The 25,539-nt window shown below is 48.2% G+C and overlaps 1 protein-coding gene across 1 annotated transcript in view; it reads left to right on the top strand.

Annotated features, from left to right (window-relative positions):
* The window catches only part of Tbxas1 (thromboxane A synthase 1), a 168,371-nt gene that overhangs the window by 141,216 nt on the left and 1,616 nt on the right, over nucleotides 1-25,539 (top strand). The window contains exons 10-11 of the mRNA XM_032906715.1: nucleotides 15,059-15,150; nucleotides 23,659-23,796. Coding sequence (XP_032762606.1) covers nucleotides 15,059-15,150; nucleotides 23,659-23,796 — 230 coding nt within the window. The remainder of the gene's footprint in view (nucleotides 1-15,058; nucleotides 15,151-23,658; nucleotides 23,797-25,539) is intronic.

Raw genomic sequence — 25,539 nt, 5'->3', positions numbered from 1 at the left:
GCCGGAAGCTGTGAGATTCCCTCTTGATTGCACTTAGGAAGTAAACAGAGCAAACTAGGAGCGAGCAAATCTGTGCCCCTCGAAGCCCACCCCCAGTGATGTACTTCCTCAGCAAGTCTGTACCTTCTAAAGCTCCATAAGTCCCCAAGGACTCCACTAACAGGGAACCGAGCCTGCGGGTCAACAGAATTCAAACCGACAGAATCTTTGTTGTCATTAGCCTTGCACAAACCCTGCAGTTCATAAAGTGCCACAGAAAGAAGGGAGCTCACTATGGTACTCCTCTCGCAGGAAGACAGGGTTAGACACAGCCAGGGGCCCAGGACCAGATCCTGGTCACCAGCCGGGAAACCCTGGAGTTCCAGGGAAGCCCTCTTCCCACAGCCATGACCTGGAGCCAGGAAATGGTTGAACCTGGGTCCATCTGGAACACTAAGCTGCAACCCTGCCTCACCTTGGAGGATTTACTCAATAACACCTTCCATCCTCCTGCCACCAGAGAGGACCGCACCACCACATCTCCCCAGGGCAGCCGACGGACAGGGGATCTTGTCCTTGGTATAACTCTCCTCTCTGAGGTGGGATGGGGCTTGGTTGTGTGTCTTCACAGCCTGTGATGTCCATGGACTCATTCTGCTAAGGCAGAAGATCTTAACCAGTGCTCTTAAGAAAGCCTCCACCAGCACGTACAAGGGCAGCCTGGCTGTGATTCTCAGGTGGGCATTGGCCCGTTTTCCAGATGAATAGATCGTCTCAGTGGGGCCAGGAACTTCCCCGCCGCCGTCTCCCAGCAGGAACTGCTAGATGCACAGCTCAGCTCCTTTACCATTCGGTAAGGTCATGGAAGCCAAAAATCTCTAAGTGTTCATTTAACTAGTAGTTCATTTAGCAAAGAAGTACTTTTTAGACTTTTGGGGGGTGTGTGTGTGTGTGTGTGTGTGTGTGTGTGTGTGTGTGTGTGTGTGTGTGTGTGTGTGTGTGTGTGTGTGTGTGTGTGTGTGTTGAGACAAGGTTTCTATATGTTCCTTGAGCTTACTTGGAACTTGAGATTCCCCCACCTCTGAGGGCGGGGACTATAAGCTTCCACTGTCATGCTCCATTTTCGTGGGAAAAAATTATATATATATATGTGTATAAGTTGTATATATGCTATATATAATTATATATTATACATATTAAATTTGATATATTAAATGTTGGATATATTGTTATGCATCTAATATAATTACATAATATATAATATGTAAATATAATTTACATATAAATATATAATTATATTTTTATATATAATTTTTTGCCAAGAAAATGGAGCATGATTGTGTGTGTGTGTATTCAAACAAATAACAAAAAAAAAAAAAACTTAAAGTACTTGTAACTGTCGTGACTGGGGCTGAGTATATGTTAAAGAGTAGCTGGTCCAATGCCACTTTCTTCCAGAGAGCAGCAAGTAGACCTGTATGAGCAGCCGCGCCGACTGTACTGGGGTTCTGGGTACATAGAATGAGCATTGAACCCACAACACCTCTGAGATTCCCTCCTGAGTTCCTTGACTGGTCTCCCAGACCCACACACACCCCTGAGAGCATCGGTCTAACCACATATCTTTCCACTTAACATGCTCAGGACCACCCTCAAGCTGCCAGACTGGCAAGCAGGAATAAGATATCCAGTTAAATCTGAATTTCAGATAAGCAATGCATGATATTCTTATAGCACAAGAACGTCCTGTGCAGTATCACACACACACACAGCTTACATGAAAAGCATTTTGGTCTAAATTCAGGTTGCTGTAGCAAAATCACCGCAGGCTGGGGCCTGGAACAACAGAGAGCAGTTTCTCACAGGTCTGGGAAGTTCCAGAATGAATGCACTGGCAGCTCCAGGTCCTAGGAAGCCCTTGCATCAGGGACCACACCTCTCTGTATACTCGCTTGGCTTTCCTCGATGCTCCCCAGAGAGAAAGAGGAGTGCGGGAGCACTCACGCTTTGTTCTCTTTCTACAGTCCACACTGCCTGCTTGTGAGCAGGAGTGTGCGGGCAGGGTGCCGAGGAATGCAAAGTCACGATACTGAGCTCGCCTCCTATTCCGTTGATCCAGAGCAGACCCAACTTCACCCCTCAAGTACGACGTCTTCCTTGGGACTTTCTGTGGCCACCCGAGGAGGATGTACCACCGTACTGTCTCGGACCTGAGCACAGAGAAACCGAGGTTCAGCTCAGACAGAACACTGGCTGAGCCTGTAGGAGGTCCCGGGAAACTTCATCTCTAACACAGCCAAGCAAGAAAGGGAGGACAAGGGAGAAAGGAAACAGACCAGAGAGAACACATCCTGTGCTGTATATCTGGGTTTTCTTCCCTGTTTTCTGTCTTTAAATGCTTCCCTCTCTAGCACTATTCGCAGAAAGCACGCTGCTGCGCCTCCATCTATTGGCCTGTGCTCTGAAGCCGCCTCTGCCCCTCATTTGCTGGGCACTTTGAGTTATTTCACCCGTCTGGCCTGTGGTTCCTCGTGATAGGGTTACATTTCTGGAACCTGGGGATTTCCTCTCGTGTTTCCTTTGAAGTGTCCCATGACTGATATCCAGTGCCAGCAAGAACACTGGTGTCTAATTCTTTTTCCCTGAGCTGGTGCACAAAAATACCTGTAGGGGCTGGAGGGATCGTGGAGCAGTTAAAAACACACGCTGTTCTGGTAGGGAACCAGGTTTAGTTCCCAGCATGCCCATAGTGGCTTGTAACTCCAGTCCTAGGGTATCTAATGCCCTCTTCTGGCCTTCGCAGGTACTGCATGCAAGTGAATGCAGTCGCTGGCTACACAGCCTACATACATACATACATACATACATATACATACACACACACACACACACACACACACACACACACAATCAAGGTAAATAAATAAAAAGAGCCTTAATTCTCAATGATTCTTAAAATCTGGTACCTGATACTATTTGGGCCTCAAAATATCACTCTTAGACAAACAAGGGTTTAGTTTAATGAAGGAGAGCATTTTCCCTGCCTGGCTTGGACTTGGCCTGCTGCCCCACTTATACCCTGACCCTTTAAAATAGACCGAGTAGACAATACGGATCTAAAAACGTGTGTGTGTGTGTGTGTGTGTGTGTGTGTGTGTGTGTGCGTGCGCGCGCGCGTGCGTGTAAGGAAATCCTATTATAATAAATCTCATCACAGTGGAGATCTTTTTCTAGAAAATTCTGAGCCCAGACAATGGCTCATTTATTTGAACTCACATTTAAAACAACAGGACTCCAGGTCAACAAAAAGGATTTCTCTGGATCTTGGAGTTGATTGCAAAGGGATTTACAACAGATGGGGGTGGGGAGCTGTTCAGTGATAGATTCTGGGCAGGTGGAAGGTGACCTTGCAAACAAACCTAAGATGGTCTGCTGGCGCTGCTGTGACATCCTGTGGGGCAAGGCCCACCTACGACAGTGTGAGACAGAGGCCTGGGAGCCCTGCCTGGGAGGATGTTTGGGTAAATATTTGGGCAGCTTTTGGCTGCCGCTGCTACACTGGTGTACTGAGCTGGAGACCAGAGGAAATGGCTCTTGTCTCCCAGGCCCTCCAATGATACATTTTGATAAACATCCAGACAGGCTGACTCTGGCCCAAGCTCTGTGAATATATTACATATTCCACAACCAGCAGAGACCGTGCTCCAGGCATGGTGGCAGAGAGGGGGCAGGAAGCAGGAGGGCGGGAGGGGTCTGGAACCGGCTGTCTAAATTTAACAGGCAGTGGCTTTTAGGCCAAGTGGATAAAAAATAAATTCCAGTGCTCAGAGCTCTTATCTCTGTTTACCATTTCTCCAAACAGTGAGTGACCTACTCTGACTCTCAGGGTAGATTATCAACAAAAGCACACAGGAAGTAGGGGCGGGTGGACGGTAAATCGTGGACCACTCCACCTTCCCGTGGCATTTACTTGGTCTGACAGAGTGGCTAAAACGTGCTAGGGTCACAAAGCTGTCTTTGAGCAGATGAGGTCTGACCCCGGGACATCAGACCAAGTCAGAGGTGGAGGGACCTTGGGGTCACCCACCCGTTGACAGAGGTGCATCTGCTAACATCACACAGCATTTCCCGCCACATACGTGACCTTCAGCATGAGACAAACACACTCCTGTTCCTTGTATTCAGTCTGTCCCCAGTCCTTTCAGGACACAGGACACAAGGCGTGCAAGTTTCACATTTCTCCCTGTCGATCACTTCTGTTCACTGGTGTCTGTTCTGGCCCCTCTCCTCCTAGCTGGCAATGCACTAGCCTTCCATAGTCCTGAACCCTTGATCAGGGCGGCCCATGTCATGATAGCAAATACTCGAAATGATCGATTAGTAAAGAGAAGCAGGGCTGTTTGGGCTCCCGGTTATGAGGGTTACAGTCTTGGTTGTAGGCCCTTTGTTGCCTAGAAACAGGCAGGATTCAGTGGAGTGACGCCTTCAACTCGTGGCTGAGATGCTAACAGAAGTGGAATGGGCTGGGTCCTGCTCTCCCCTTCAAGGTCAACCTTCCAACAACCGGACGACCTCAGCCTAAGCCCCACCCCCTACATTCCCACGGCTCCCACAAAGCACAGTGCTGCTGCTTTCCCGGGCGAGCCTCTAACACACGGACTGTCATGGTTCAGGCCAGATTACAGCAACCTGAGATGTTGTTCTGAGTCCCTTCCTTCCCAGTGACCCAGCCACCTCTACTGGGCAGGAAGAAGTTCAGTCCCTCTGTGCTTTCCTTTCTCTCAATCCCCAAGGGCGCAGATACTTTGTGTGACTGGGTTTCAGCTTCCCACTTCCAAGCACAAGCTGCTGTCCCTAGCGGGCGGGGGCCCCTGACACAGATCTTCAGGTAGCAAGCACCCTCTACCCCGTGGATCCTGTTTCCATCTCTCTCCCAGTCACCAGCAGTGAAGCCTGTGGACCCTTCCTTCCCTGTGGACCTTTCTATCCCAAGCCGCCCCTCCCCTCTGCTCTTCCCCTATAACAGCGATACCCAGGCTGCACATGAGAAGTCCCTGGGGAGCTTGGGAAAAACAACACCAATCAAATCTGAATGCCTGGGGTGAGCCCACTCCATCCCAGCACTCGCAGACAGCACCAAGATGGAGGTGGCTCCATTACACTCTTCTCAGGCTGTGCTTGGAGCTCACCCCCCCCCACTCCCTCAGTAACCCCCTACCTTGCTTCCCAGCTCCTCCTGTTCCATCTATTCTTCCTGTCCTTGTCAGATCACACAAACACCATTTTCACTGTGTTACCTCCACTCTTCCGAAGCCATCAGTGGCCCCACCAGAACAATAAATCTTTGCATGAACAAATGAATGGCTTCCACGACGCACGATGAATTCCATATGCTCTGGGATTGTATCTTATCTCTTCTCCACCCTCCCCGCCTCCCACAGGCTGCTAAGCAATGTCTATCTGTGGAATGAGTGAATAAATACATTTTCCTCGCAAATTAAATGCAGTCCACTCTTTCTCCACACCCAGAGAGCAGGCTGGGTGATTTAACGATCATTTACAAAAGGGCTTATTTCTCTAAGCATCGGATACAATCAACTCTGAATGATTCATGCTAATGGAGAGGACTGAATGCTAAATATTACAAAACACAAAACAGCAGCTAATTCAAAAACGTAAATTTGTGTGATGCCAGAACGCACTTTTGCCCATGAGTACTTGCAGTGCATTTGATAATTGGGACATTTTTTTAAATATGCTTTTTTCTTTTAGATATGTCTTATTTGTTCCTACCTCCCCCTACACCACCCCAAGGCTATTCGAATAAGAAATTCAACTCCCAAAACAGCACCCAAGTTTGTTGCCTCAACTCCTTCCTGGGATAGTTAAAACTGCTAGACTTCAGACTATCAGCATGGAATAAGCAGAGAATATTATGTCAACTTGATGCTCTTTGACAATTCATCCCCAAAGTTTGAGGGAACCTGTTTGAAGTATCTACTGCAGCTGATCCCACACATACTTAGGACCCAGGAACCTGAGTACAAACCCAAAATCATAGGTAAGAACATTCACACCAGCTCTGTTCACGATGGCCGCCAAGCGGGGAGTCACCCACTTGGGAAAGGATGGACCCATGGCTGCGGCTGTGTATCCATGGTGGCGCATGTGAGCGTGTGCTCAGTGGCAGCATCCCTGACTAGTATGCACAATGTCCTGGGTTCCATCTGAGCACAAAGAAACAGCAAAAGGCAGGGGAAGTTACAACTACAGCTACACTCAACACGGACAGGTCACAGACAGTTCTGAGGAAAAGGCGGCAGACAGAGCCTGCTTACTAAACACGCCACTGACAAAAGCTGGGGTGGTGGGCGGCAAAGCTATCTCCGTGGTCTATGTCAGGTACTTCTGAAATGGTGGAGGCAGGAGTGGTGCACAGAACACTCCAGAGTTCTGGAATGTTCTGTGCCTTGGTCTGGAAGAGGGGAAGGAGGCTGAGGTGGATAGTAAGGCAAAAGGAAAAGGCTTGGCATAGAAGACCTGGACTCAGTCTCAAGTCTGCTTTTGACTCTAGCCATGTGGCCTGGATGGAACACTTAACCTCTGGGACTCTGGGGTAAGAGGGGAGACCCATTACAAGATGGACAACAAAGTTGCCTGTCTCTCAGGGCAGTTGCGAGGACTGAATGGTATTCAAATGTGGGATCTCTGATGAGCAGAACGGAACCTCACAAAAAGAAATCCTGAGGTTTTTATTCTGTGAAGGCAAGATCCTGCGGAGGGATGGCACAGCTGATAACATTCAACCCGGGGCTTTAGGTGGAGAGAAATGATGAAGGTGGTGATGAGGATGATGATGCGTGTGTGTTCATGTGCGCATGTGCATACATGTATGTGGTGTGTGTATATATATGTGTGTGTGTGTATGTGTATGTGATATGTGTGTGTGGTATGTGGTATGTGTGCGTGTGTGTGGTATGTTGTATGTGTATGGGTATGTTATATATATGTGTACATGTGGTATGTGGTGTGTATGAGTGTATGAGTGTGTGTGTGTTGTGTGTGTGTGGTATGTGGTGTGGTGTGTGTATGAGTGTATGGTGTGTGTGTGTGTGTGTGTGTGTGGTGCGGTGTGTGTGTAGTGTAGGTGTGTGTGTGTTTGCGTGTGTGTGTGTGTGTGAGTGTGTGTGTGTGTGTGTGTGTGTAAAAGGTGTGTGTGTGTGTGTGTGTGTGTGTGTGTGTGTGTGTGTTATGCAGACAGCTGTGAGTATGCCTGTGCGAGTGTTATATCTTCTTTCGTTTGTCCCCTCACTAATCCCTTAATGGCCTGGGCCTCTGAGCCCAGGCACACCTGAAATAATCCCTTTGCTTGTGTGAAATGAGTCCTGGCTCTTTTCTTTTAATGTGGATATAAATAGATGCCACGCACACGCTCCTCGTGGCTTCCTCTAAGCTATGGATGTATTTCTGCCTCTAACTGCCAAGTTCTCTAAAACTAGCACACAATACTTTCTGAGCATTGCTACATAAGCCAGGAAACTTAAGAGAAGAGTGTGTGCACGAATGAGTACACACACACACACACACACACACACACACACACACACACACGCCCCACATACAGGCCCTGTGACTCCTCACTTAAAGTCTGAATCAGCTGACAGGAATCCACTAAATGAACTCCTATGAAATCTCAGAGATGAACCCTCGATTGGGAGAAGTTAGAGGAAGCCAGTGAGACCCCAGACCAGGCAGGGAGACCCCAGGACTGGCAGTGTCTCAGTCAAAGTTTCTACTGTGCAATGAAACACAGTTGGGGAGGAAAGGGTTTATTCAGCTTACTTCCACATTGCTGTTCATCACTAAAGGAAGTCAGGACAGGAACTCAAGCAGGACAGGAACTTAAGCAGGGCAGGAACCTAGAGGCAGGAGCTGAAACAGACCATGGAGGAGTGCTGCTTCCTGGCTTGCTTCCCCTGGCTTGCTCAGCCAGCCTTCTTATAGGACCCAGGGCTACCAGCTCAGGGATGTCACCCACCATGGGCTGGATCCTCCCTTGTTGACCACTAGTTGAGAAAATGCCCTACAGCTGGATCTCATGGAGGCATTTCCTCAACTGAGTCTCCTTCCTATATCAAGTGGGCACACAAACCCAGCCAGTACAGACAGAGAGAAGCCAGGCCATGCGCCTCAAGGAGGGGTTTGCTCCTCAGTTTGTTGTCAAAGGGACAGGGCTGAGGTCATCACATTCTCCACAGATCTGTTTCATCTGTGTGTGTGTGTGTGTGTGTATTCATCTGCAGGAGAAAAGTCTTTGTAATTCAATATCCTTATTTTCATTTATATTCCAGGTCACATCTGTGTACACAGCTAGTGTGTGGATATGTGTCAGTTTATGTGTGTGCCTAGCTTTCAAAGAACACAATAATACATAAAACACACACACACACACACACACACACACACACACACACACACACACACAACTAAATGTAATGGGAGAGGGGTAAAAAAAATCTAAATGTAGCAACATAAGGCTACCAAGAAAGGGAAATTTTGTTTCTCACTTAAAAGATGTGTCAATAACCTGGGTGTGGTGGCACTTGGGAAACTGAGGCAGGGGGATCACAAGTTCATGGCCACCTAGGGTTACAAAGCAAAAGACCCTATCTCAATAAAAGGAAACGAAACAAAACAAAAAACAAAGATAAGTTTAATAAGTTCAATATAGGGAGCTGGAGAAATAGCTCAGGGGTTAACAGCACCCGCAGAGGATCTCTTGTAGAGCACCCTGGTTCAAATCCCAGCACCTACACAATGGCTCACAACCATCCATAACTCCAGTTCCAGGGGATCTGACACCTTTTCCTGAACTCGTAGGGCATCAAGCACATACAAGGTACACTTAATACACATAAAAGCAAATATTAATTTAAAAAATCAGGGCTGGAGAGATAGCTCAGCGATTAAGAGCACTGGCTGCTCTTCCAGAGGACCCAGGTTCAATTCCCAGCACCCACACGACAGCTCGCACCTATCTGTCACTACAGTTCCAGGGACTCTGTTGCCCTCACACAGACATACATCCAGTCAAAACACCAATGAACATAAAGTAAAAATAAATGATTTTTTAAAAAGAGGCCAAAACCTAAAGAAATAAAACTAGAATTTACTGACCAGTGAAGACCAAACATAAATGAAAATCTCCCTGAAAATCTAGGGATCCTGGTGTGTGAGTGTAAACACGGGGTGGGGGGGTCCCGAGCACTTTTTAAATTTCCATTTTCTTGATATTTAATTTCCTACTTTCTAGGAGCACAGAAATTCATTTTATAAAGCAAATCCCAGTTGATATGACTTTAATAAGCCTTGGGAATCACTTTCTTACTAACACTCCTTACAGAAGACAGATGTCTCTTCTCGCACGGAGTCTTGCCAGTGGGTGTTCCCATCAGAAACACCAACCAGTTTGTTACAGTTTCCAGAAGCTCCATTTTCATCATGCATTTGTCCATCCTGTGATTTGGGGAGGGACATCTAAGAGGGCCTAGTAATGGTGCCCCGGCACCTGGGCCAAAGCTGTAGCTGTTGTATGATCCATTCAATACTGTGTCCTTCACTTGTGGAACATGGTGGCTCCCCAAGGACAGGGCAAAGAGAAGGACAGATGGGGCTTCTTTATGGGTGAGAGGTGGGTTTCAGGTTCCTTACTTTTAAGTCTGGAGGCTGCAGAACCCAGACTGACTTCATAATGTCTTTCGGAAACTTAGATGTTGACATGTTGCCTGGCTGGAAGTAAGAGGACATCCCTACTCAGCTCTCAGAGTAATCCTGGCCCTCCAGGCCAAGCAGACCCCACCCCACTGTTCCCTTATTCTCCTATGCTCTGTCTCTCACTTCCTAGACCTCCTCAGGAATATGAAGCAACTGTTAGAAACTGGAACAACAGCCTGGGGTTGGGCCAGTCACAGCTCAGTGTTGTCCCTCTGTCTCTTCCTACATGTGGGCAGGTGTGTGTGTGTGTGTGTGTGTGTGTGTGTGTGTGTGATATCAGTGTGCTTATTCACGTGTGGAGGTCAGAGGTAGCTGTCATTCTCTACCCGTTTTTTCCCCTGAGACAGAGTTTGTCATCAGATCTAGATCATGCCCATGTCAGCTAGACTGACTTGTCAATGAGCTCTGGGATCCTCCCTCTTTGTCCCCAGTCCTGGAGTACAGCAGGCTACTATGCCTGGTTTTTATATGGGTACTGGGGATTTGAACTCTGGTCCTTGAGCTTGTTTAGCAAGCACTTACCCACTGAGCCATCTCCCCAGCTCCAGCGGATGCTATTTCTATTTTAAACATGTTGAGTGAGCCTCCAGTCTTTTCTTCCAAGGAGACTTTTGTGGGGGAGAATGGGGGGCATATTTTATCTCTTTGAAACAGGATCTCTCACTGAACCTAGAGCTTGTTAATTTGGTTAGACCCACTGGCCATCAAGACCCCATTTTCCTCCTGTCTCTTCCTACTAATGTACGGACAATAGAAGTGGTCTTCAACCTGTGGGTTGAACAACTGTTTCCCAGAGGTCACCTAAGACCATCTATATATCAGATATTTACAATTCATAACATGTCATCACTGCACTAAAAATAAGATGAACCATGATTCTTTAAAAGCAACTAAGCCCCCTGATGGAGCTGTGGTATTTGTTTCATCCTAGGTTGAGTATCATCCACACGCCTTTCTTATGAAGGCCAACGTGGACATGGCTTCCTGCAGGCTGCTGCCAGTGGTGTGTGTCCCTCTCTTCTCCCATATCACCCTTATCCACTTGCTCACACCATGGCTGACTGGGAAACTGAGGAAAGCAATGGGCTGGTGTGAGATCCTGCACCTCTTGTGCCTGCCACAGGGCTTACAGCCTGGGTAAAGGAGTGAATGAGTGGTTTCCCAAGCTGAATGAGAAGCCCTGTTCCTCCCAAGCCTCTCCTCTACAGCTAGTGCGGCGATCTGTTAGAAGTGCGGTTCCCCACAGGACAGAGCCCTTGTCACTCTGGATCTCTGGCACAGAGCTGGCAGCTGCCTAAGGTGTGCACCGTGAGAGCACGGAGTGGAAGGTGCTCAGAACACACGCTCAGCAAGACTCTGGGCTCAGTTTTCCTCCTGGGCTCTCATTTCTTTCTCCCTGGTATCCTGAAGAAGTCAGATACAATGATTCTAAGGTCCCTTTCAGGAACCGGGCGTCTCCGTTTACCATCCACTTGCTGCCCTCTGCTGGCAGGCTCGGCTCAGCCCTTTGTGTCCCCGAGATCCTGGACTCTGGTTGCCTGGCCTGGATTTAACTCAAATGAAGGGTGTGTTTCTCTTTACCTTGTATGCTGACACTTCCTGTGCTGCGGTCACTCGGGGTTCCAGGAAGTCTCTCAAGAGCCACCAGAGGCCAGCAAATCCCCAGACAGTGGGCCCAGGGCCTACACAGTCAGAACACCGGGCTGTCACGATGCTCACAGGTGCACTTGCGTTAAAGTTTAGAGGCAGTGAAAGCCAATGCAGAGAAAGAATAAGTGAAGGTGTGGACTTTATAGTGAAGGTGTCAGCCCGCCTAATGGGCTTCTCCCTTTTAACAAACCTGGAGAGTTTATAATCACACAAGTTTGGTTGGGAGCCAGAACCATTTACCCGTCAGAGAAACAGCTCCTACCTCTAACACACACACACACACACACACACACACACACACACACACACACACACACATACAGAGAGAGAGAGAGACAGACAGACAGACAGACAGACAGACAGACAGAGTATTGTGATATTTGTATTAGGGTATAGTTATAGTATGGTCACCGTGTCCTTCCCACCCTTCCAACTTCTCTCATATTCTTGCATCTGTTAGGACTCCTGTGGTTGCAGACAGCAGGGTTTGAAATGTCACTGACTTGGTCCACACGTGGGAACCTGTGTGGAGCAGACGGTAGACAGGACCAAGAGCTCTATGAGGCACCAGGAACTGATCTCTGTCCTCTGCCTCTGCTTCTCTCTCTACATCTACTTGGTTTCTTTCTTGAGCCAACTGGTGTTTTATGCTCACTGACCCATGAAGCAGAAGGTAGCCACCAACAGCTCATGACTTACCCACTTACTCCCCCAACTCCAGGCTCCTTTTTCTTTGTCCCAATCCAGGTTTCTACACTGGTCCCCTTGGACTAACTAGCCACGTCCTGCAGAGCTGACTACACAATTTGTGAGGCCTAAAGCAAAATGCAAGCATGGGACTCTTTACTCAAAAGGCAGGAGGAGTGCTGACCATGCAGGTGGAGTGTGGCTCCCTTTCCTCCAAGAGCGCTTGTTTGTCATGGTGCTGTTTCATTTCTACTCAATGTCATCCTTAGTAAAGAAAAAAATCATCTAAATTTTCAATTATTTACTTGGCTTTTCCCACCCATCTTTGTATCATACAAAGAGAGTTTCCAAAGTTGCAGGCAGAGCCACAGAAGTAGTGCAACTCACGATTTGTGAACTCCAAGGCCAGAGGACACAAACACAATCTAAACTGCTGAAGATGGGAAGCAGACAAGAAAGTCTCCCCAGAACCCCCAAGCTTAGGGTCTGGGAAAGTCAGTCTGGGAGTCTCCCCTTCCCACAGTCCCCACAGCAAACCACTGCTTCCAGGAGTCTTGGATCTGTGCGCCCTCCGGACAGTCCCACCACGTACCCCATGCTCTTCTTGAGCTAAGATGACCACCATGGTCATCCCAAGATGCTGCAATATGTGAACCCCATTCCAGTTCTCTGTGTCTGTCTCTGTGTCTGTGTCTAAGGGTCAGGACAGAGAGGGCAACTGAGAACTCCTCCAGGAGGGGCAGCCCAGAAGGGCAGGGAGCAGCCATCTGAGCCCCAGAACATTCACCCAAGTTCTTTCCAACTTCACTCCAGAGCACAGATCTAACAGTGAAGTTATTGGGAGTCTCAAGACAACAGTCACAGAGCACCAGTCCCCCACCAGGGCCTAGGATGGAGATGGGAAGGTAACACCATAGGAGCCCCAGTGGAGGTGGGCAGGCGACGGCTGACATTTTATATTACAAAGTGCAAGTATCTCCCTTGCCTTGAAGCTCACGAGCATTCAGACATGGGGTTCAACTACACACGTTTGCTGCGACCTGGCGCTTGACGCCCCATCACTAACGGCTGTGTTTTATTGAGTGGCTGACCCATCGTAGATTAGCTGAAGTATTTCTTATAGGCTTCAAGACTCCAGGTGTCCTGACCCTGCTTCCTCTCCTGCCACTAACTTTTCTGCATTTACAGCAGTCTCCCAGGTAACACTGTAGCCGCCCCAGGGAAGCTCATCAGTGCCCGCCTGGCAGCATGGCCTTGTGGTCTCCTGGTTGTGGGGCTCTTTTCTACAAGTAAAGTCTTGGGGGTGTGGGGGGGACTGGTCTATGGGGAGTGACATTTGTAGGGTGGACTCAGTCCGTGGGCCGCCTCTTGCTGCTCTGCAGAGGAGGGGGCACAGAAGAAAGCCCTCCCCTATAATTGAAGGAATGAGGCTGTCACCCAGTGTGTTCATCACTTTTCTCCCTTGCTATAGTGAAACGCCTGACAAGAACAACACTTAGAAAGGGTTCCTCTCATGGTCTCAGTGAATTTGGTCCACCGCAGTGGTGGCAGGAGCACAGTGGAGTGACAGGAGCGTCTGTGGTGTTTGCTCATAAGACCAGGGAACAGACCAGGACCTGCCTCTAGCTATCTACTTCCGGAAGCTAGGCTTCACCTCTTAGAGGTTCCTGACTGCTCTAATAATGCTCTCTACCGTCTGGAGAAACAAGTGCTCAAAACATAAGCCTGTGGGAGCATTTCAGAGATGAACAGTAGCACCTGTCAAACAGAAAATACACACGCACGCATGCACACATGCGCACACACACACACACACACACACACACACACACACACACACACACGCATGCACATGGAGTGTAGTGGCAGGCTGGGGGTGCCTGTGTTAGACCCTGCCCCCGCCATGAGATACCCACACCCTGGTGACTGCACACACCAATCTGTCCTCCCCTTGAAAGTCACTAGATGTTAGGAACCCTGACAAATGCGCCCCCAAAATTTAACCAGTCTTTTCCACCTTCTAATGTGATGTGTGAGAAACAGACTATTACTATTTTGCAAGTTTTTCATTGTGACTTGCATTCCTCCTCTGGGGCTTTGCCTTTTCATAGCCTTTGACAGCTTTTCGTCTGAGCTGTCTCTTCTTGCTGGGATGTAATAGCTTTGGAGGGTTTTGTCAACTGTTCATCCTTGCTAACTGTTGCAAGCTTTTATTCTTTGCCGCATCTCTGTGTGTCTCTTAGCTTTACTGCTGCACCAATTACCATCCAGGTGACAGCCTCTCGGAGCCACAGCTCCCTCACTGAAGGGATGGGGGAAGCTGCCTCCTTGTGCTGCTGGGAGGATTAAGCAAGAGCACAGGCTTACCATGCTTAGCCATGCCAACAGCTCCCACAAAATACTGACAAAGCCTAAGGGAAAATGGTTTATTTTAGGTTTCAGTTCCAAGTTACAGCCCATCGTGGTGGAGAAGTCAAGGAGTCAGGCGCTTAAAGCAGCTGGTCACAAGTTCACAGTCAGAGAGAGCAGTGAAAGCTTGCACACCAGTGCTCAACTTGCTTTCCCCACTTCACAGCCTGGGATCCCAGCGCAGGGAATGGTGTCACCCACAGTGGGTGGGTCTTCCCCTCAATTAACCCAGTCAAGATAACACACTGCAAGCCCATCTCACAGCTGACTCTCCCTTCTGCCAAGTTGACCACACAAACCCTCACACCAGCTCTCTCCATGGTACAGCCAAAGATCCCTAATCCAAGGCTGTATGTTTGTCTTCGGTAATGTAAAACACCAAGAAATGAAACAGAGAGTGCCGGTGGCTACCATGGGGCCATCTGGATGGAATCTACCTCTCATCTTGTGGAACTTTCACAGAAATGTTTGTTGAAGCTGGAACAGAGCTTATGAAAGAAGACCCAGAGCTGTGAGAGTCCTTCTAACACAACCTCCTTTTGTCTGCTTCCTGCCTCAGCCAGCCCCTGAGTACTGCAACCTGCAGGAAGGTCTGCCCTATCTGGACATGGTGGTTGCAGAGACCCTGAGGATGTACCCACCAGCTTTCAGGTATGTCCATGGCCCTTTGGGGCCTTCGCTGACCACTTGTTATCACACATTCTTCAAGGGCTGGGTTAGTAGGGTACCTGGGCTTCTTTGTAACCTCTGGGGCACCAGACACAAGCCCTGAAAAGTCTGGCCCATTCTCCTAAAGGTTAACTACCTTTACCAAGCATCGCTAGTCTTTGCATGGCTTTTCTTCTCATCCCAACCCTGTCTCTGCCTCCTAGCCTTTGTTGGAATCTGCCATCAGCCCTGCCCATTGATCCTTCCATCCATTCCTCTTCACCCATTCATCACCTGCACATTCTGTTCTAGACACTAGAAAATTAACCCACACACAGAGCAGCCTGAAGCTCCTGCTCTTGGAGGGGGCATTTAGCAGAGGACCAACTAGGGCTAGAATGTTCCTTCCCTGGTGTCCAAGAGCTCCTTGGTGGAGCTCTTACTAAGAGTTCATGCAAAAGACTTCATAGCAGGATTTCTTTTTTCAAAGATTTAGTGTGTGTGTGTGTGTGTGCGCGTGTGTGTGCGCTCATAGGCTTATATGCATCACTAGCGAGGTCTTTTTTTAAAACTTGTTTGTTTTGATGTGCACGTATGCCTGCGCAGTTTATATGCACCACTTGCTCGCAGACGCCAGCAGAGGCTGAAGGGCGTCAGAGCCCCTGGAACTGAACTTTCAGGAGGTCGTGAGCCACCTGGTATTGATGCTGGGAACTGAACCTGGAGAGAGCAATGAGGCATCTTAACCGCTGAGCCTTTTCTCCAGCTCCACAGTGAGGGCTTCTGCCTGCCACGCCAGCGCCCTGTGGTGACCGCCCTACATTATTACATTCTTGGACACAGTTCAGCACTCCTAACAGGTCACTAACACATCACCACACCGACCTGCAAATCAGACCAGTGACCAGGGCGACTTCTTTCAAACTCTCCCAGACCAAGTGCCCCAGGGAGAAAGGCATCTTAACCAGGTTACAACCATCTTGAAGGTTGTGAGCTCGTGAGCAGACTTCATGGAAACAGCACGAACCACTGAATCATACCTTCCAAACTTCTCTCGGCACTTCTTCAAATATCACGCAGACCATATGGAGATGGCTTTTGTCATTTTTGAGAGAAGCTTATGATTTGAGGGTAGCTGAAAGGGATGTTTCAAACCACAAACGTGACAGGTGTATGTACAGATATAATCCAAAATGCGCAGGCCCAGAAGCAAACACCCGAAGTTGCTGCCAGGCAGTTGAGGGTCTCTTGACCCAGATCAGCTCAGTAATTCAAAGGCTTCCTTCTTGCTCTTCTGATGCTAGCATGAAGTCTGAAGTCTACGGCCCTCCTGTGGCTTTCTGAGGAGCCACAAGTAACCTGATGTCCAATCCTTCCTTCTTCGTGATTTATATCCAGATTTCCTCCCACGGGACTTGCAGGCAGCTGGTATGCGCTGCAAAATGCAAATCCAAGATGAAATTCAAAACAAGTCGTTCAGTAGTAAAGGAGAACAAGGCTGCTTCCAGGACCATCTCCAAGTCCCTGGAACGACTGATGGCAAGGTCGGGTCTTGCCACCGTCGCCGAGACTCCTGGGAAGGAGGGAACTGGCTGAGCTCAGCAGCTGGATCTCCCCAGCAGGAGGGAAATTATATAATTGGTCTAAATGACATCATTTCAGGCTGGTGCATGCCTTTAACCCCAGCACCCAGAAGTAGAGGCAGGTAGACCTCTGTGAGTTCCAGGTCAGCTAGACAACAACATCAGAGCCTATCTCAAATTTAAAAAAAAAAAAAAAAGGAAAAAATCGTTTCCCAGCTCTAAACCCAATCAAGAATTCATCTCATGGCCAGACATGGTGGTTCACCCCTATAATCCTAGGTAACACTTGAGCAGCTGAGCCAGAAGGATCATGATTTACAGGCTAGCTTGGGCTACACAAAGATCCTATCTTAAAAACAAAAATGAAAATAAAAATAAATACCCCCCTACCCCAGGTCTTATCTAGGTGACACATTAAGGATGAAGGAAGCAGGCTCTAAAGCCCACAGGGACAGACACTTCAGCATGTGGACACTGCCCCCAAGCCTCATTATTATAACTTAACTGAATACTTCCATTCCCAACTAGCTTTCAAATGACTGAGACTCAGACTACGATTTTTTTTTTTTTTTTTTTTTTGGCTTTTGTGCAATTACTGGGTAAATTACCCCAGTCTAATTTTCTAATCGATACACGGCTCCTTCCCCAACTGTGCTCCCCAACACTTGCTGTTCAGGTCTTCCAGCAGTCTGTCCTGGGAGCGGGAGCGGGGGGGGGGGCAGTGTTCCTAGTTCGTCCCTTCCGACACTTCTTGTTCCCTCTGTCTTCTTCCTTCTCTTTTCTCTTCAAAGTGCCCCTACCTGTGACCCCCACCCAGGTCATTCAAAGGCTGCCTCCTTCTGTCCTCCCCAGCAATTGGCTGATGCCAGTTTTATTTAACCAATAGTTTTAAATTGGGGAGCAAGGTTTCCACGACAGAGGCTGGGGTACTTGCTCACCTTGGAGCAGCCAGATTTTGAGGTACAGAATTTAGCATTCGAGCACAGCATTTGAATGGCAGCACCAACGCACTATAAATAGCCAATGAGTGCAGGAATGGTTCTGGGAACCAGATGCCAAGATCTCCCTTGCTGATGGGAGAGGAGGTAGGGAATCTGAATGATGGTGATGCTTCCTTCATCCAATGGCATCCGGTGCCTGGGTGGCTCCACGCAGGGCTGGTCTAGTGTAGGGCAGCCTGAGCCCTGTCCCAGTCTGTTGAACGATCCTGGCTGGGATCAATTCTGCCCTGAGCTTCTCTCTTCTGATGGAAGTGGTGCCTAGATGTCTGCTCCGCTTCTCTCACACACAAGCATGGGGGACCCAGAGGTGACAGGGGAGGAAACACCTCTGAGCAGCTGCAGGATGAAATCTCAGGGCAGGAGCACCGCCTGGGCATTGCAACCACCATGAGCTTGGGCACAGCTCCATGATCTCCCTCATTTGCTTCCATAGCTGCTCCACAAGCACATCCAACCTTACCAACCCCTGGCTGCCCCACATAGCAATGGAGTAGAGGGCCATGGCTAGGTGCTGCTAGGTGCAGGACTGGGGATGACTGTATAGAGTATTTCCTTTTCCTGTGGTTTCTTAAGAAAGCATGTTGACTTCCACATGCCAGCATGGGTTACCAGTAAGAAGCTTACAACAACGGGTGGCAAAGACATGACCTCTGTCAGTTGTTTCTAAACCTTATGCTCAGCACATTTTCATGAGTCACACAGGAGACCCAGCAACACCAAAGAGGGCAGGTCCTAATCCCCAGCTTGAGGGAGCCCCGCATGCTGCTCCTAGTGGATTTTAGGAAGGGCATGGCATGTGTCTTCTGGCACTGAAGTTGGGAATTTCATATTCCACGTACGAGCTGAGTTTTAAGCTCTGGGTTTTAGAGTCAGTGCCAAGCCTCATTCTAAAAGTGTTGGAGACTTTGGATCTAAATGGGGTCTCTCACCTGGCCTCTTTACTGTTTCTGCAACATCCAAAACAAAAAGATTAAACAGAGGAACCCATAGTTACTCGTAATTCCTTTCAGGAGCAAAACCAATATATCACTGTACTCTGCCTGGTGATGGTATTTCCTCTAAGGGATTTAGGGATGCTTAAGCCTATCACTCTACGTAGACACCAGCATCAGACTGTCTTTAGCACAGGTGGGTGGGGCGGGAGTGCACTGTGCAGGTGCACATGCACACGTGTGGAAGTGACCAGATAATCACAGCCGTCACCCTCAGGAAGGCCACCCATCACCTTTGAGAAGGGTCTCTTTGGCCTGAGGTTCATCAATTAGGCAAGATGGCTGGCTAGTGACCCTCAGTGACATTACCCCTTGCTTCCCCAGCAGTGGCATTATTCACCTACCACACACCCATCATCACACTCAAGTGTGTGTGCTGCCAAGGCATGCATTTACCAACTGAGCCATTGCCCCAAACGCAAGATTATTTACAGTTTTATAGTAATTACAAAAATACTATGCTTCTACTTAAAAACAAAAACAAACCCTAAACGATATAGGAGGAGCTAAAGAAAATGGATTTCCAGCCCTGTTCAGTGACATCCCCCGGAAAAGACCCATGGTAGTTTAGGCATTGAGTTGGCCAGTCTTCTATTGCTAGCACAAATCTGAGAAAGACAACTTAAAGAAGGGTTTGCACTGGCTCATGGTTCCAGGGGATTCCATCCAAGGTTAACTTGCTCCATTGCACTCAAGCCTGTGGCAAGACAGAAACTCCCCAGTGGAAGGACATGCGGAGGAAGGCTGCTTACTTCATTAAAGTCAAGAAACAGAAAAGGAGGAGAGAAAGAAAGAAAAGAGAGATAAGGCAGGGTGAGAGGGAAAGGTAGAGGAGGAGAAGGAAAAGGGGGCCGGTGACAAGACAGATCCTTCTGTGGCAGGCCCCAACCTGCATCCTCCCACTGCCTAGTTTCCAGTGCCACTAAGTTGAATCCATCAATGGATCAGTTCCCTGATAAGTTCCGAGCCCCCATGATCCAAGGACTTCCCCTAAGACCTGCCTTAGGGGAACAGTGCATTGGGAACCTTTGCTTTAAACACGTGACTCTTAGAGGGGAACCCTTCCTATTCAGACCATATATAGCAGGTATTGTTCTAGAAATATTATGTCCACGTGCAAACACATATAGTATACTTCTGACAAATAAAACATGCTTAGACAAAACAGTCTGGCTGGATGTTTTCTACCAGATGAGGAAAATGCCCAGAGTCTAGGGCAGTGGTTCTCAACCTATGAGTCATGACCCCTTTGGGGGTTAAATGACAGGGGTCAACTAAGATCATCAGAAAACACAGATATTTACACTATGAGTCATAACAGCAATTAAATTACAGTTATGAAGTTGGAATAAAAATAATTTTACAGTTGAGAGTTAAAACATGAGGAACTGCATTAAACGGTCACAGCACTAGGAAGGTTGAGAATGACTACTTGAGGGTGACAGTTAGGGTTTTATTGCTGTAAAGAGACACCATGACCAAGGCAACTCTTACAAAAGGACATTTAATTGGGGCTGGCTTACAGGTTCAGAGGCTCAGTGCAATATCATCATAGCAGCCTGTAGGCAACATGGGGCTAGAGAAGGATCTGAGAGTTCTTCACCTTGATCCGAAGGCAGCCAGGAGGAGATTGTCTTCCGCAAGCAGCCAGGAGGAGGGTCTCTTCCGACTGGACAGCGCTTGAGCACCAGAAGACCTCAAAGACTCTACACAGTGGCACACTTCCTCCTACAAGGCCACACCTCCTAAGAGTGGCACTTCCCATGGGCCACGTGCACGCAAACCACCACAGTGGGTTTACTTATACCACAGAACTGCTCCCTTGAAAGTGGTTCAAATGATAGCTTGTGTTGTATGTGTCTATTCACAACACAGCACTAAACAAACAAACCTTAGCATAGGATATCCAGAGTTATCCTAACAGCTACCCTTACTCTAGTCATCCTTCTATACTATTTTAAGTATTTAGAGCACAGGTTTCCCACTAATTCTAGGCCCTTGCTGAAGAAAGTACAGAAGTGAGAAAGTAAAGGAGCTGGGTACAGGCAGATAAGAGGAGTGCACAGCTCCCAGAATCCTGGCCTTGTAAGAGAACCAGGTCTGACCTTTGGCTCAGCCTCTGGTTTTCCTGATTTCTCAACTCCTGGTCCCCCTACATCCTTCTGTTTTTGGTTGGTTTGATAATCTGAGGGTTTTTTTTTTTTTAAGATTTGTTTATTTTATGTATGTGTATACAGTGTTGCAGTCTTCAGACACACCAAAAGAGGGCATTAGATCCAATTACAGACAGTTTTGAGCCACCATGTGGTTGCTGGGAATTGAACTCAGGACCTCTGGGAGAGCAGTCAATGCTCTTAACCGCTGAGCCATCTCTCCAACCCATTTCCTTCTCTTAATCACAGCTTCATTAACGATGATCAGTGGCCCAGGAAGGGAGAAGAGAAGAAAAAAGCTGCCGATGTCCATGGGCTGGGCTGCCCAGTACCTCGGAGGATCTTGATGAGGACTGTCCATGGGAGGGAGGAGACAGAAGCCAGACAGCAGGGATGGACCACCAGATGCGAGGGAGAAAACTGAGGAAACTCAGGGTCATTGAGAGAGGCTTGATGGCAAATGACAGGATGAGAAAGTTGAGAATCTCCTGTTTTCCCTCAAATACCTGCCCTTGAAAGGTAGCTACAGCCCAGTGCAAGGCAAGCAGAGGGCCACCCAGTCTCATTTCACCTGCAAATGAGAAACGTCTGAAGTGAGGAGGTTAGGAAGGGCTTTCATTTACAGAGACAGGAAGGTGAAGTTTGAAAGAAAGCCTTGAGCACCACAGCCCCGGCTGTAGTTGGAGAGGATAGAGAAGGTAAAAGGGAGTGTTGAAGAGAAAACAGTAGGTGTAACTCCACCCTCGTCTAAACAAGGCTTTATTCCGTCCTTTAAAATTCTCTATAAACTCTAACCAGAACTCGGGGAGGCTATTCTCAAGATGAAAAACCTACAGATTACATGCTCGCACCCTACAGGGTCTTGCAGTTCTCTGCCTCTAGTTTGATTTCCAGAACTTATTTCTGGTCCCAAAGCAGAAGAGCATACAGAAGGAGGCTCAGGTTGGAAGTCAGGTAAGGACATCACAGGGTTTGGAGCCTGGGCTTCAGTGGTGGGGGGACAAGAGAAGAGGCTGGGATTCGGTGAATACAGAAAAGCAAAGGACTTGAAAGGATTCAGTAGTGGAAACTGTCTGCTCTATTTCAAGCTGGACAAATTAATCAGTTGTGTCTGTTACTAAAAGCAAGCAGTAGTTTTACTTCTGGGTCCTACTTGGCAGGATGGATCTAGAGTCCTACCTTGGGCAAGAACTCAAAGGAAGGGGCAAGAAGTTGACCCAGGTGGTTTCCATGCTCAGACCCAAAGGTGGAATCCTGAGGCTATAGAATTGTAGAGCCCGCTGTTGGGTTAGATGTCTGGCCCATGGCAGTAAAGCCAAAGTCAAGAGAATTATGTTGGGCTTGCAAGTTTTAAGGGATGGAATTCATGCACTCACAAGTAATGGTCCTTGTGAGAAGCTATGTAAGACAAGACACGCAACTCCAGGAACTAAGAACAGTCACCACAGACAGGCCGCGGAGGAGGCCCGTAAGGGTGGCTCAGAAGACCCAGCTCTGTCTCAGTCCTGCCTCCACACTCCTTGCAGCCTGAGCAGGCAAACATCTCACACTGCAAGAACAGCTTCCACTCCCTCACTTGCTCATGATCTTAGCCACAGGTTCCCGTCCAAGCGTCTTCTCCCTGAGCATCCTAATACGACCCCAGATTCCTGGTTTCTGATCTGCTTTCTCCTAGTCACAGTATTATTCCATGGAATACAGTTGTTTTAGTCAGGATCCTCTAAAGAAACAGAACTGATAGAATGAAAAAATATATATATATACATACATATATATATCACATATATAATGATGAATATATATTTATTCATTATACACATTGTATATATACATTGTAATTATATATTAGAGTGGCTTACAGCTGTGGTCTTGCTCTAACATTGGCTGTCTCCTGAGGGGAAAGGCCAAGAATCTGGGAGATGTCAGTCCATGAGACTGGCTGTCTCAGCAGTCCCAATCTGGTGCTGGAGTCCTAGGAAGTCCTAAAGAGCGTAAGGTTTTCATCTGCACAGGAATCCTGAAGAAGCAGGTCCTAGCACCAGTGGAGGATTGATGGCTCATCTGCAGGGTAGATGAGCTTGCCTGTGAGCGCGAGGACAAGCAGGCAAAAAGCAAAGCATCCTTTTATGATGGCTGCAGCTAGGAGGTATGGCCCAGATCTAGGGTGGGTCTCCCATCTCAAATAATCAGATCAAGGAGTGTGCCCTGCTTTTCGGTTTTAGTTGATCCCAGATGTCAAGTTGACAACCGAGACTGTCCAGTAATGGCTGGTCCACCACTAGTCGATGGCACATAAGGGCTAAGTGAAGATATAGGTTGCCTGTCCACAGGATGAGCCACCCATTATTTTCATGATCTTATCCTGAGAACCAACCACAGAGTCGTAGGCAGAGGCTCGAAGCCAGACAACAGGGCTGCACTACCAAATGAGAGGAGAGTAACCCAAGGGAGATGGGGTAATTAGAAGAGGCTTAACTAACTGTGAGTGGGGAGACAAGAGAGGCAGTGATTGGCCAGAAGGCACCTCTGAAACCCCTGGGTCCATGGAGGGATCCACAGTGCTCGGCCCAAGGACGTGCCCATTATCTCTAAGAGACTGGAGGCTCCTTGAGAGTAGGGGGTTCATGGGAAAAAAAACTTGTTTTCTGAATGGTTCACACCTCAGGAAGAGGACTGGGTCCCGTGTCTCCAACATCATTCCATACCCATCTTGGGTCCATAACACCCTGAGGTCCCTGCCTGCTCGCACACTGGCAAGATTCCCTCCCTCTGTCTCCCACAGGTTCACACGGGAGGCAGCACAGGACTGTGAGGTGCTGGGACAGCACATCCCTGCAGGTTCTGTGCTGGAGATTGCTGTGGGTGCCCTACACCACGACCCAGAGCACTGGCCGAACCCTGAGACCTTTGACCCTGAAAGGTAAGTGAATCCTGTCTAGAACAGGGGTCCCTGAGGATGTGAGTGTGAGGGATAGAAATTTTGCCATAGAGACAACAGCCAGGAGACATGGGCATAGCCATCCTCAAAGACCACACCAATTCAGATAGACTTGAGGCATCATTTCCAAAGGAAATCTCAACCCAGAGATCTAGTATGACAGCCATAATGCACACAAGGATCAGTGTCTTTTGTTTTTCCACGCTAGGATACAGGAGACAGAGTGCTGGTGGTTGTTTTAGGTTTTTAGATTTCAATTCCAATTATGTGTATCACATGTCTCTGTATCCAAGCATGTGCATGTGAGTGTAGGTGCCTGTGAGGCTGGGTGAACATCAGGTCTCGTGGAGCTGCAGCATGGGCAGGCATGAGCTGCCTAACATAAGTACTGGGAACCTAACTCCAGTCCTCTACACGAGTGGAACATGATCTTAACTGCAGAACCATCTCTACCTTACAGGGAGGAGGGAGGGAGGGAGGGAGGGAGGGGGGGGAGGGAGGGGGAGGAGGGATGGATGGATGGATGGATGGATGGATGGATGGATGGATAGATAGATAGATAGATAGATAGATAGATAGATAGATAGATAGAGACAGACAGACACAGACAGACAGACAGACAGACAGAGGTATATAAAGATATAAATAGTTGCACAAGAAAACAGAACATCACCTCCATTTAGTGCATTCACACCAGCATAGCTCGAATACCATGAGTTCCAAAAGACCTGGATCCTCTTCCTTTCATGAACACAGATCTGGTCCATTGTCAACTCCATCTCTAGGCTCCATGGCATAAATACCTGGCCAGCCCTCACACCCTACTCCTTGTCGAATCAGTCACTTTTCCTTTTGCTGTGACCCACTAGGGGATGCAGGTAAGGCACCACTGTAGTTCTCCCTTTCCTGATTCCATCTGAACCCAGCCTGCCTCTATAACCTGCTCAGGGGCTGAGAGGCTCAGATAACTCCCCCATCTCAGTGGGTCCCACAAACATGGTAACGATTCACAGCCAGCAGTAGCAACTGTGGGGCTCAGAGCATCATAAGAAAGCCTAGAGGTGGTAAGAAACTAGATGGCCAGCACAGACTGCAAACTGTCGCTTAGCTCCACTGAACTAGGGACGAGATCTCATGGCAAGCCTAGCCATTTTACCTTTAGTCCAAATCTTGAGGCTCCTGGGTATAAAGGTATTTTTTATTCCCCTGATGTAATTGTTGTCTTCGAGGCTTACTGTTGAGTAAGTTCTCCCCTTCTACCTCTTTCTGAACTCTGACTGGGTGGTTCAACTCAGCTGTTCTGGCTCAAAACTCTTCTCCAAGCTGACTGATTTAAATTGCTTCTCTCAGCTTCTAAGTGAATAGCTCTGTTTGTCTTCAAACGGACTCTGGCACTGTGTTCTAACCTGGCTCCTTATTCTCTGGCTTCCCCTGCCTCAGCCGACCTGCAATAGACCGCATGAACTCATGAACAAACTCAACTCCACTGCACTACACTGACTCCCAGCTGACTGACTCCACTTGAACTGACTGAACACGCACTCAGCTGACTGAACTAATCACTTCCAACTCCCCCCCTCCCTGCACTGCTCTTAAGTAGCTTCTCCTCCCTGTCTTGTTTTCATGAAGGTTGGGTATATCCTAGCTCTGACTCATTCTGTCAAATCTTTCTCTGACTCATCACTTTGTCTGCCCCTCAATTAGAGGTCACTTTCAAACATGGCT

This window comes from Rattus rattus, chromosome 6 (assembly GCF_011064425.1).
Source record: "Rattus rattus isolate New Zealand chromosome 6, Rrattus_CSIRO_v1, whole genome shotgun sequence".
Classification (NCBI taxonomy): Eukaryota; Metazoa; Chordata; class Mammalia; order Rodentia; family Muridae; genus Rattus; species Rattus rattus.
Note: the sequence above shows the minus strand (reverse complement) of the source record. Positions and strands in the feature narration are given on the sequence as shown.